At 36.6% G+C, this 12,710-nt stretch overlaps 1 protein-coding gene across 1 annotated transcript in view; it reads left to right on the top strand.

Annotated features, from left to right (window-relative positions):
* Positions 1-12,710, top strand: part of GCLM (glutamate-cysteine ligase, modifier subunit) — a 27,924-nt gene that overhangs the window by 5,956 nt on the left and 9,258 nt on the right. The window contains exons 2-6 of the mRNA XM_011940008.1: positions 1-70; positions 4,468-4,533; positions 7,055-7,139; positions 10,808-10,867; positions 11,839-12,041. The exon at positions 1-70 is cut by the window's left edge and continues 2 nt beyond it. Coding sequence (XP_011795398.1) covers positions 1-70; positions 4,468-4,533; positions 7,055-7,139; positions 10,808-10,867; positions 11,839-12,041 — 484 coding nt within the window. The remainder of the gene's footprint in view (positions 71-4,467; positions 4,534-7,054; positions 7,140-10,807; positions 10,868-11,838; positions 12,042-12,710) is intronic.

Below are 12,710 nucleotides of genomic sequence, written 5' to 3'. Positions count from 1 at the left end.
CCTGCAGACGGGGAACCTGCTGAACTGGGGCCGCCTGCGGAAGAAGTGCCCGTCCACGCACAGCGAGGAGGTGAGCGCGGCGACCGTCGCCGCGGGGCTCCCGGGGCAGGCCTTGGGCCTGGCCAGGCGGTTCCGGGAAGGAAGAAGCACCCGCGGGCGAGGGAGGGTGGCAGGGCCTTGCTCTCACCTGGGCTCCGCCCGCGGGAAGATGCTGGGGCCAGTGTCGGCGCGACCTCGGGTCCAAACCCGCTACTGAGGGCAACGCGTCTAGAAAACTTAGCGGGTGCAGCTGCGCACTGAGTGACGCCTCTCTCGGTGCTGTAAGGCTGGTGGCAAAACTCTCAAACATCCTGGGTCCCTCTTCCTGGCACGGAGGTCACAGAGGGCCAGGACGTCGCTCCGTCCCACTTCACATCTCTCGCTTCCTTCCCCCACCCTGTCCAGGTAAAGGAATATTTTCGGAGATTGTCCTTTGGTGCATTCGGATGAAGTAGTATTCATAGTACACCTAACTTTTAGAATGTTGACATTAGACTCTCTATTGCCGTGAGGCAAATGAGTAAGCACTCAGTTTTGGCTTTAGAATACCATAAATACCCTGACTGTAGTCATTACACATTTTATGCATATATCTGTGCATCTGTGTATGCTTTATCATTACACATTCTATGCATGTAACAGAATATCACATATGCCCCATAAATATGTACAAATATAATCTATCAATTAAAAAATAAAAGTTTTGTAAAAACTGGAAAATAAAAAGACTCGTTACTAGTTAGAGGTGACAGAGATTAATCTGGAATTACAAACTTGTTACCTATTTGTTGGTCATTTCTGAGCGAATAGTCATCCACTGCACATTGTGCATATTGGTGGTATGGGACAATTCTAGTATTTAAAAAATAACAAAACCTTTAGATTTAGGAGCTATATGACTTTAGGAAAATTGAAGTTGGGTAATAAAACCTTCCTCATCAGGTTGTTGTGAGAATTAAGAGGTAATATATGAAAACGCACACCGTACAGGCATCTGCTATCATCTGGTTTCATCAGAAAGATAAATCTTAATTAAAAGAAAAACTTTCCTAAACTATGTCGTAGTATGGTATCAGCTGTGTTTCTAGGCGGTTTCTGCTCTCTTCTATGAGGTGTTGGTAACAGACCATGCAGCAGCACACAGCATCCCTCTGAGTTAAGTGCTGGACCTCTGCCCAGGCCTGCTGTTGGGGTCAGTGCCCATCAGGAGATGAGAACTCTTGCTTGTAACTTAAGTAGGAATCTGAGTCTGTACCATATTCTGTGTTTATGTTGCAGCTTAGTGTGTATGTTTTGTTTTATTTAAACCACCTACTTTGGCTGTTTCTCCCAAAGATAAATATTTCTGTATTCGGTACATAGAGTCTTAATTTCTTCCAGTACTGTTGGCGGTACATCAATACAGAATTTTGCACATATATTGATATTATTGGGTGAAATTTTACCTATCTCACAATAGCATACTCTAAAGTAGTGACTCAAAAGAGTTTCTGACTGCAAACACAGTAAGAGGTACATTTTACCTTGCAATCCAGGTAATAGTTGTATAATCAGTATATCTGAAACAGGTTTCACAGAAAGATATTAGCCCTTATTTTATACTCTGTATTCTGATTTTTTCTGTCTTATTTTAATTTTTAAAATGTTGATTTCTTGATGCTCGGAGTCACACACCACAGTTTGTAAAACATTGTTCAAAGGACTAATTCTGCTTTCTAGTGTTTTATTTAGGGCGCTTCATGAGAGTAGGATAAAACTAAAGAAACTAGAAAACATTTGAGGAAAACTTGAAGGAATGGCATCATACTGTAGGGAAACTATGACTGCTTGGTAAGAGCAAAAGGGGAGGCACATTTTGTTTCTATATAAAAAGAACTTTGTAACATCCAGAGCTCCAAATTGGGATATACTACTTGGAACAGTTCAGCCTCACTGAAGAGATTAAAGAAACTGAACAAATCAGTTATTTTTGAGAAAATGTACATGTTGGGTCAAGAGTTCATTTAAATTTCTTACAAAGTCTTTTCTAGTTCTGATTTTTTAAAAACTGTTATGACCTCTGTCCAGATTTTTTGTTTCACTGGAATTTTATGAAATCAAATAGCTTTTAAGTGGACCATTATAGGACTGTTTTGCCCACTTCTTTGTTGTAAGGCTGTTTGACTGGTTGAATCATGGTATTGAAAAAATTCTTATACAACTCCAGATCTAATGGTAGGCTAAGTTGTGGTGATGCTTATCCTCAGTGATATTGCGTGTGTATTATAAGAATGAAGAGAGCAGAGAACAAACGTAAACATTAATGTTAATGACAAACATTAACCCAAGTACAAGGTTAATGTTTAGTCAATATAGTGAACATATAATTTACAAGATTAAAAATCATTAGGTTTGTAATAAAGTCAATGAATTTCCCATGCAATTATAACATTAGACTGTTTTATGATGTGTCCTGACATTTTGCAGAATCCAAGATTAATTAAAGAAATTGTTTCAAGAAGAGGGTGAATACTATGAAAATATACGTACTTTCCTGAATTGAGAAATTCATTGGGAAAGCCTCAAGTGTGCAAATGAGCCATCCTTCCAGAGGGAAATTTCTTAGAATTCTCCCATGTTTTGAGCCAAAGCACTTGCGATAGAATTTTTAACCTCTAGTTGGTTCTGCTCCTTCAATGTTCACTAATTTTTAAGAGAATGTTATGACTTGTAATTCTATCTGGAATTATTATCAACTCATTTTCATCCACTGACTTAAATTTGATTATAAATATGCTTTACATAAAGATCTAGACCTTGTAATTTGAATTCAAGTGAATTGTTGTGAATAGCACATAAATTATTGTTATGGATTGTGAATCTTAACATAGGTAGTTCTATGCCCTTAAATTGATAAACCAGTTATGTCTTGTAATCATGTATACTAAGATATACGTAGTAAAGTGGTTGTATCAATTTTTATCATAAGCAATCATAGTTCAGATAGTTCAGAAGTTTAGTATCTGCTGTTTCTATTAGGAAAGTGCTTTTGCAATTCAGGGGCTTGCCTCTAGTTACTCATTTGTGTTTTCATTGATTGCCCACAGAAGAATGCAAAACATTATGTCCTTGGTTATCTAATAAGGCAGTGATTTCAGACTCCCAGGTTTGGCCCATTAGTGGTCATAAATCAGTTCAGTGAGTCATGGACCAGTATATTTTTTCTAACTAATATGTTAGAAGCCATTAGAGTGCCTGGCATGTTGTGAAAATAATTATCGTTTTGTGAATGTTTTGTTCCATTATATGTATATAGGTCTTTGCTCACTATGTGAATGTATGTCTTACTTTGGACTACTATCAAGTAAGTCTGAAATACACTTTAATAAAGTATGTTTGAATTAATTTACAACATACTAGAATATTTGTATAAAATTTTTTTTGCTTAAGAAAACATGGAAGACAGGTTAGAGGTGCACCTAAATGTTAGGAAATGACTTCTGGACTGTCATACAAGTTGAGTTCTGCAAGATATGTCTATCCTGGTGGTTCCCAGACTTTAGAGTACATAGATAAAGTACTCTCCTTGGGATGCTTGTTAAAACGAAAGCCCAAACTGCTCTTGGAGAGTGATTCAGTGGGTCTAGGATTAGGCTCAGGAGTCTGAACTTTTAATAAACAGCACAGGTGAATCTGAGGTAGGATTTTCCAGCCACACTTATTCTCTAATAATTTAATTTGTTTGTCTTTGAGAAATGTGGCATAATTGTGATATGAATTCCAGTCAGACAGCCTGGGCTTGACTCCAAGTTCCTCTGTTTATAAACCTTATTTTTGTTTCTTTATGAATGCCTTTTTTTTTTTTTTGGAAAGAGTCTTGCTCTATTGCCTAGGCTGGAATGAAATGGCACCATCTCAGCTCACTGTAACCTCCACCTCCTGGGTTCAAGAAAAATTGTCCTTCCTAGCCACCTGAGTAGCTATTACAGGCATGCACTACTATGCCCACATGATTTTTGTATTTTTAGTAGAGACAGAGTTTCACCATGTTGGCCAGGCTGGTCTTGAACTCCTCACCTCAAGTGATTTGCCTGCCTCAGCCTCCCAGAGTGCTGGGATTACAGGCATGAGCCGCTGTACCTGGCCTGTGAATGCTTTTATATCTCAACAGTTTGCTTAAATTTTCACTGGTACAAAAAAACACTTTAAAGTAATTAGACAACTGCTTTAGTTCAAGAACATTTGAGAAACAAGAGTAGGGTGAAAACAGGCCTGAATTTATCTATGTTGAAGGAAACAAAAACCTTGTAGAATTAAAATTGGGGTTTGTATGGTATTTCCTGTTGCTATCTTTTTTTTCCTGCTTATCAAATTAATATATTCTTATTGTAGAAGTACAGAAAAGTACAGAGTTTGATTTAACAGTTTCAAAATGCATTCCTTTTGCAGCTTCGTGATTGTATCCAAAAAACCTTGAATGAGTGGAGTTCCCAAATCAACCCAGATTTGGTGAGGGTAAGTGAAATGTGAATGCAAAAATCATGCAGGTCAAAAAGGAAGTAAAGTAAACAGGAAGTTAATTTCTTCAGTTTTGTGAGGGAAGTCAAATAGGCAATTAGCCATAAAACTCTCTGTGGTTGATTTGCTGAGACGGCACTCTGATCCAGTAGGCTTATGCATAAAATAGAAAGTCTAGACTGTAGGCAACTCTTTAACCAGACAAGATACTAGGATTCTCATGCTTAATTCTCACCACGGATTCCTCACTGTGGTTTCCTCACTATTAGTGTTTTATTTCAGTTTATATTTGGTCTAGTAGAGGAATGATTATCAGTTGTGATTGATTGATTGCTTTGGTAGACTCAATGTCACTAGAAGTAATTTTTCAAATGTCAGTTTCCGATGAAACAGTAAGGAACTGTGTTCCATTAAATGTCAGTATATGGCTACTGTCATAAATGTTAATGTTCAAAACCCTAAACCACTCTTTGAAATCCAACTCAGTCAAAGGCTCACAGCACATTACTTAGGCTACTTTAAAAGTATGGAAAAGGACATGTGCTGGGAATACTGGTTCCTCTGGGCATACCGCAACCATGTAACTCTATAGCTACTATATAGACATTGAGTAATGGTTTTTTTAAATCAATCTCTGTTTCTCTGAAATGACTATTTATTCTATTTATGCTTGACTTGTAAACACTGAACCCCTGATATGTGCTGTGAAAGTGCTCAAGAATCATGGGAAAGCCTTAGCTGTTTACTTTGTATGATATTGTAAATGTAAGTTAATACGTTTCTGATATATATGTACTAATATTTTCTTATTATCCTTGTGCATTATTCATTAAAATACGTTCAAATGGCCTTTGCTTTTTTCTGTTGCACTCAGGAAAACAAAAGTTTTGGTTTACAATGCTTGTGATTACAGGCCGGGCACAGTGGCTCACGCCTATAATCCCAGCACGTTGGGAGGCCGAAGCAGGTAGATCACCTGAGGTCAGGAGTTTGAAACCAGCCTGGCCAACATGGCGAAATCCCATCTCTACTAAAAATACAAAAAAAAAAAAAAAAAAAGCCAGGCATGGTGGTACGTGCCTGTAATCCCAGCTTGGGAGGCTGAGGCAGGAGAATCACTTGAACCTGGGAGGCAGAGGTTACAGTGAGCTGAGATCGTGCCACTGCACTCTAGCCTGGGCAACAGAGTGAGACTGTCTCAAAAAAATAATAATAGTATATAAATAAATAAAAATAAAATGCTTGTGATTATAAAACTAATTGTCGTACAATCCAGCAATTATGCTCCTTAGTATCTACCGAAAGGAGCTAACAACTTATTTCCACACACAGACCTGTGCACGGATATTTATAGCAGCTCCATTCATAATTGCTAAAATTGGAAGCAACCAAAATGTTCTTTAGTAGGTGAGTGTATATATAAATTATGAATGCATATATAAACTATCCAGACAATGTAATATTATTCAATGCTTAAAAGAAATGAGCTATCAAGCCATGAAAAGACATACAGGAAACTTGAATGCATATTTCTAAGTAAAAGAAGCCAATCTGAAAAAGCTACATACTGTATGATATCAACTATTTGATATTCTGGAAAAAACAAAACTATGTAGACTATAGTTTTGCTAGTCTAGTAAAAAAAACTAGTGAAAAGATCAGTGGTTGCCAGGGGTTAGCAGGGACGGAGGGATGAATAGGCAGAGCACAGGATTTGTATGTCAATGAAACTACTGCGTATGATATTGTAATGGTGGATATGTGTTGTTATACGTTTTTCTAAACCCATAAACTATGCAACACCAAGAGTAAACCCTAAGATAAACTGGACTTGGGTGATTATGACATGTCAGTGTAGGTTCATCAAGTGTAACAAATGTATACCACTGTGGTCGGTATGTTGATAATGGGGGAGGCTGTGTGGATGTGAATGTAGGGAGTGAATGAGAAATCTGTTCAATCTACCTTCTATTTGATATTGTTGTGAACCTAAAACTGCTCTTAAAAAAAAGTCTATTTAAAAAAAACCAAAAACTAAATCCGTCTTACAGGTTAAAGTTCAATAACATTAAAACCCAAATAAATTAAAAAGTAAAAGAAAAAGCTTGTAATTAATGTAGAAAGTTTTTAATATGTCATCTACAGTGGATATTATTTTTCATTGGTTCTTTTTAGAGTAAAATTATCGGCTGTGCTAGTGTTTCTAACTCCTCACATATGCCCCCACTGCTTGCTTGTTTTTAATTTTTTTGATCATGCTTCTTTCTAAATACCTGGTCAAAATGAGACAGATTTTCCCAGAAAACAGATAAACACACACACACACACACACCATTTTACTTTATTTCAGAGCTTTACAACCCTTGTGAAGCCCACCCAGCCACCCAGACCTCAGGTAAATAGCTCTGTTGTCTTATAGGTTCTCTGCTTCTAAAAGGCATTATGTATAATAGAAAATTTTATAATTAATCAGAAGCATTAAATTTTATGTTTATTTTAAATATTGTGTTTATTATAGGAATTTCCAGATGTCTTGGAATGCACTGTATCTCATGCAGTAGAAAAGATCAATCCTGATGAAAGAGAAGAAATGAAAGTTTCTGGTAAAGTACAGTCTTTTCAATTTATTTTGTTACATAGTGGAAGCGATAGATTTTGTTAGGCATTAGAATAAGCCTTTCTTTGCTCAGACACTAAATGTGGGAAATACAAAAATTATTTTTTAACATAATTTTACTTAAACTCCAAGATGGAGTTCTAAGAGGTCAATGCTGGCTATTATATAAGAGTCAGAATAGAACTTCAACTTGCTGTTCTTCATGATGGTGTCATCATGTCATATAATTTATGTGTCAAACTTCAGAGCAGTAGAAAGATTAAGATGAAGGAGATGGAAAGGATAAAGGGAAGGCTTAGAAGCAGTGTCCACCCAAAGCAAGCATAAGCACCCCCTAAGATACTGGTAAGCAATGTCTGAGGTCACCTGCAAATATAAAAAGAAACCTGGGCAAGTTACATGAAGAGAAAGAAAATACTGTAACACCCATTCAGGAAATGTAGTGAGTGACAATTTCCAGAAACTACTATACTCAAGGAATACAAAAATGAAAAGATGTGCCGTCTCTGCCCTCACCTTACAGTTAGCATAGCATAATCATTAAAAGCTTGAGCTTTGAAGTTTCTGGGTATGCAGATTACAGGCTAGTATAATGTTGGGCCAACAAAGACTTTAACCTCCCTGAGCCTCAGTTTTCTCATCTATAAAATGGGGATGTATCTGTTTCTCTCACTTCTTTGTAAACTGGATGAAATAACAAAAGAAGCACTTAGCACAGTGCTTGCCTCAAAGTAAGTTCTAGGTAGCTATTGTTTGCTACCATGTTGTTGTTATTGTGGTTGTTGCTATTTTATTATTATTGAGATGGTTAATAATAATAAATTGCATGTAAGATGAGATAGGGTATTGTCTTTTTAATCTAATTATAGTAACTACCATTTATTGAGTCTTGCTTTGTGCCAGGCACTGTACTTGGTACTTTATGGTTATATTTTCTCATTTAATTCTCAAAACAATCCTGCAAGGTAAGTCTGTTAACCGCATTGCATTAGTGATATTAAATAACTTGAAGGTTGTCATACAACCAGTAAGTGATTGAACCAGGAATCCACTCGGGTATGCCTAACTCCAAAACCCATTTTTTCCTGTTAATTTTACATTGCTGTTTGTGTTGGAAAGGACGTAAACCAACATTCTTTCTGAGGTTGACTGTAATTCATGATTTAGTTCCATCTTGGGTCTCTTAGAAGTTGTCTTCAGTTCCTACAGGGCTTGAGATTTCTTAATAGGTACCAAAATTCTCCCCATCTAAAGAGCTTTCCTCTTTCTACCTATCCAAAAAAGCCTCATCCTTCAGAGAGAGGAGGCCATTTCAGACGGCACAAATTCATGGACAGAGGAATAGTAGTGGGGAAGGTTTTCATAGAGTTACAGGGGTTAAAGTTAGACCAAAATAGTAAATACTGACTCTCATCTAGTAGAGAAGCTGGGATGGCTGTTCAATAAGGAGTAATCTCAGGGAAGCAGTGTTTTTAGAGAGATCACCTAGCAGTAGGAAGGAAGGGACTCATATAAGAAACATACAAGAAAATGTGTTGCATATATCGAATGTCAGGCACTTTATATAAGGGTATTTCATTAGCCCTATTTTTCTCCATTTCCTCTTTCGATTTTTTTCTTTTCTTGCTCTTCTGCTACTCTACCTGTTTGTCTATTGAGTAAATTTATTTTTTTGAACAGTGAGTTTACATAAAGTAAATATGTACATATAAAGTTGAATTTAAATGAAACCAAAACCTCAATCTTACAAATATAGAAAATGACTCAACTTTCCTAGTAACCAAAGAAATGACAATTAATGTGGTCCTAGGTAGGTATGTATCGTACCTACTAAGTTTTTAAAAGAAATTTAGTAATAGCATCCTATGTTGATAGAACAGCAATTCTTAATTGGTGGTGGTGTGGTAAACTGGCACACATCTTTTAAAATATAACAAGACTGGCACAAAACGTCACGTGCTTTGACTCATAATCACATTTCTAACAATTCATCCCTGGGAAATGATATAGTATAATGCTGAACAACAAGTTACTAAGATGTTTGTTTTGGCATTATATATGTGAAAACAGAAAACTGAAACTACTACTGGAACATTTACTAACCTAAATGTTCAATAAGTAGAACTCATTTAATAAATGACACTCTTCAAAACTACAAAATAATATTCAACCATTAAAAAATGAGCATGTAAAATTGGCTGGGCTCAGTAGCTCACACCTGTAATCCCAGCACTTTGGGAGGCGAGTCGGGTGGATCATTTGAGGCCAGGAGTTCGAGACCAGCCTGGGCAACATGGCAAAACCCCATCTCTACTAAAAATACAAAAATTAGCCAGGCATGGTGGCGCAGGCCTATAAGCCCAGCTACTTGGGTGGCTGAGGCATGAGAATTGCTTGAACCAGGAGGAGGTTGCAGTGAACCAAGATGGCACCACAGTGCGACAGAGTAAGACTCTGTCTCAAAAAAAAAAAAAGTATGTAAAATTATACACTAAAAACACAGAATATATTCAAGGCCACCCCTAAGTGGAAAAAAAGCCACAGAATACACAGAAATCTAAACAATAATTTGGGTGATGAGACTGGCAATTCTTTTTAGTCTTTCTACTTTTATAGGTCTTCCTCATTTCCACAGTAAGCACATGACTATTAGGATAAAAAAAATTTTTCCTGATGTGGTGCTGTAATCCCAGCACCTTGGTAAGATTGCTTGAGCTCAGGAGTTCAAGAGTCCCTGGGCAACATATCGAGACCCTGTCTCTACAAAAAAATGAAAAAAATTAGCCAGGTGTAGGGGTACGTGCCTGTAGTCCTAGCTACTTGGGAGGCTAAGGTGAGAGAACACTTGAGCTCAGAATGTTGATACTGCAGTGAACTGTGATCGCACCACTGCACTCCAGCCTGGATGAGAGTGAGACCCTGTCTCAAGAAAAAATTGTGGTGATTCACACCTGTAATCACAGCACTTTGGGTGGCTGAAGCGGGAGGATCCCTTGAGGTCAAGAGTTCAAGGCCATCCTGGGCAATATAATGAGACCTTGTCTCTACAAAAAATTTTTTAAATTAAAGAAATTTTAAGATAACTAAATACTACATAGAAATACATTTAAAATATTTATTACATAAAGTTAAACCAAATAAAAGAGGAAATAATGTTATGCCCTACTTCATATGACCAAAAACTGGAAGATAATGTCTGAAAATGAAAATGATTGTATTGGGAAGGTAGAATTGTGGACTTTTTTTTTTTTTTTCAGTTTTCATCTCATTACATTTTTAATTTAGTCTTTGTATATAGATTTTGGTTTATTGGAGAAAGTATATAATGTGCTCTATTAATGTTTAAGTCATAAAAATATAAATTTCAATTAATTTAAGCTCCAATAGTTATCTAACCTGCTTCTAATAAATGGGAAATTAATATTTACTTTTTGTTTTGATAAACAGATATTTGTTGGCAACTAGCACATGATTTTAAAAGTACAGTGGAACTATACATTTATGTCTTAAAACTATAAAGTTATGTGACTGGGAAAGGAAAAATAATTCATTCAGGATTATCTGTCATCTTAGTATTATAGTAGTGTTAATGCTAGCATATAGTGAAATGTGTATCCAAATGTAGTAATCAGTTTTGTTTTCTTGGTTACCCAGCAAAACTGTTCATTGTAGGATCAAACTCTTCATCATCAACTAGAAGTGCAGTTGACATGGGTAAGCAAAAACTGAATTTTTTATCTTAATAGTGGACTTTAAATTAGTGTAGGTGTATTAGTTATAACTTGTGTTTAGGTCCAGGTAAAAAGAAAATGAGTTGATTCCAATTTTACCTTTTAAAGTTCTAGCCTAGTTTCTTATGGCTTCTGTAAAATCATACTGACTTATGTAGGTCATATTTTGATACGCAAGAGGAATGTAAAAGGTGCAATGTAGTTAAATGTTCACTATCTGTTTGGAGATAGAAGTTCTTAATCATATTCTTAGCCCTTTTAGTATTAGAGGCCAAAAAAAAAAATTCAAGTATTTTATATCTATTTTTAGCACTTAGGTTATTGTGATAATAAAAAATTCTTCCAGTATTTACATATATTGAAAACTCAAATAATTGGCTCTTTAATGTAACTTTAGAATGAATAATCATTTAAAATAAGCTCTTAAATTATTTTTATAGAAATTAAGAAGTTATCTACCTCTATAAATGTGGATTAAGACCAAACATTCAGTTTTTCAGTGTCTCAAGCTTATTCTTTGCTGTGACTACCAGTTACAGAATATTAAGTCATAATTCTTGTGATCATCCATATGCGATAGTAGTGAGCAAGTAGAGCTGGAGAAGAAAATTTTATGAAGATAAGGGAGCTACTAAAAACTCTGGGACCTAGGAAACAAGAAGAAATTTTTTTCCCCAGAAAGAGGAGCATGTAGTAGCTGCAAGCTGCCTAGGAAGAAGGCAGGTCAGAGAAACCCACTTGTCTGCCACACAGAGCAAGTAGGTAAATGGGCACTTACACATTTTTGAAAGATGGAAATGTTCTAAATGAAAAGTAAACTGTGAAATAATCTGTTATTTTGAAAACTAGTGAAGAATATGGACAGAATTCAGTGAGATACTTTGAAAACATTAGAAATATTTGTTTTTATGATGTAACAAGCATTTATTCTCTTTGTGTTTTCCTTCCTATCAGCCTGTTCAGTCCTTGGAGTTGCACAGCTGGATTCTGTGATCATTGCTTCGCCTCCTATTGAAGATGGAGTTAATCTTTCCTTGGAGCATTTACAGCCTTACTGGGAGGAATTAGAAAACTTAGTTCAGAGCAAAAAGATTGTTGCCATAGGTACCTCTGATCTAGACAAAACACAGTTGGAACAGCTGTATCAGTGGGCACAGGTAAGGGATGGCAGGATCATGAGTACTACGGGAAGAACTTGCCCTTTTCAGTCTTTGCTGCACACTGTTGAGCATGATGCACATAGTGACCATCCCTGCAGGGTGACTTTTCCACATGTGGGAGTTTTGTTTTGTTTCTGGAGGAGTTTTGAGGCAGGTTTTATCTAAATCATTTGGAGTTTTTGTTTCTTTTTATTTAACTATATCTCTGATTGAACTGAATGTTAATCCCAGTTAAAATGAGTGACAAAAATACTAGAAAATGTGTGTTAAAACATTTATAGCCAAATGAATTAAGGCCATTTCCTTCAGTTCTACTTATGTGCTGAAAACAATAATACCTAAAGAAAAACCTTACAGCCGGGTGCAGTGGCTCACGTCTGTAATCCCAGCACTTTGGGAGGCCGAAGCAAGCAGATCATGAGGTCAGGAGTTCAAGACCAGCCTGACCAATATGGTGAAACCCTATCTCTACTAAAAATAAAAAAATTAGCTGGGCGTGGTGGCACATGCCTGTAATCCCAGCTACTCAGGAGGCTGAGGCAGGAGAATCACTTGAATCCCAGAGGCGGAGGTTGCAGTGAGCTGAGGTCATGCCACTGCACTCCAGCCTGGGTGACAGAGTGAGACTCTATCTCCAAAAAAATAAAAATAAATTAAAAAGTAAAA

This window comes from Colobus angolensis, unplaced genomic scaffold (genome assembly GCF_000951035.1).
Source record: "Colobus angolensis palliatus isolate OR3802 unplaced genomic scaffold, Cang.pa_1.0 Scaffold186, whole genome shotgun sequence".
In the NCBI taxonomy this organism is placed as follows: Eukaryota; Metazoa; Chordata; class Mammalia; order Primates; family Cercopithecidae; genus Colobus; species Colobus angolensis.
Note: the sequence above shows the minus strand (reverse complement) of the source record. Positions and strands in the feature narration are given on the sequence as shown.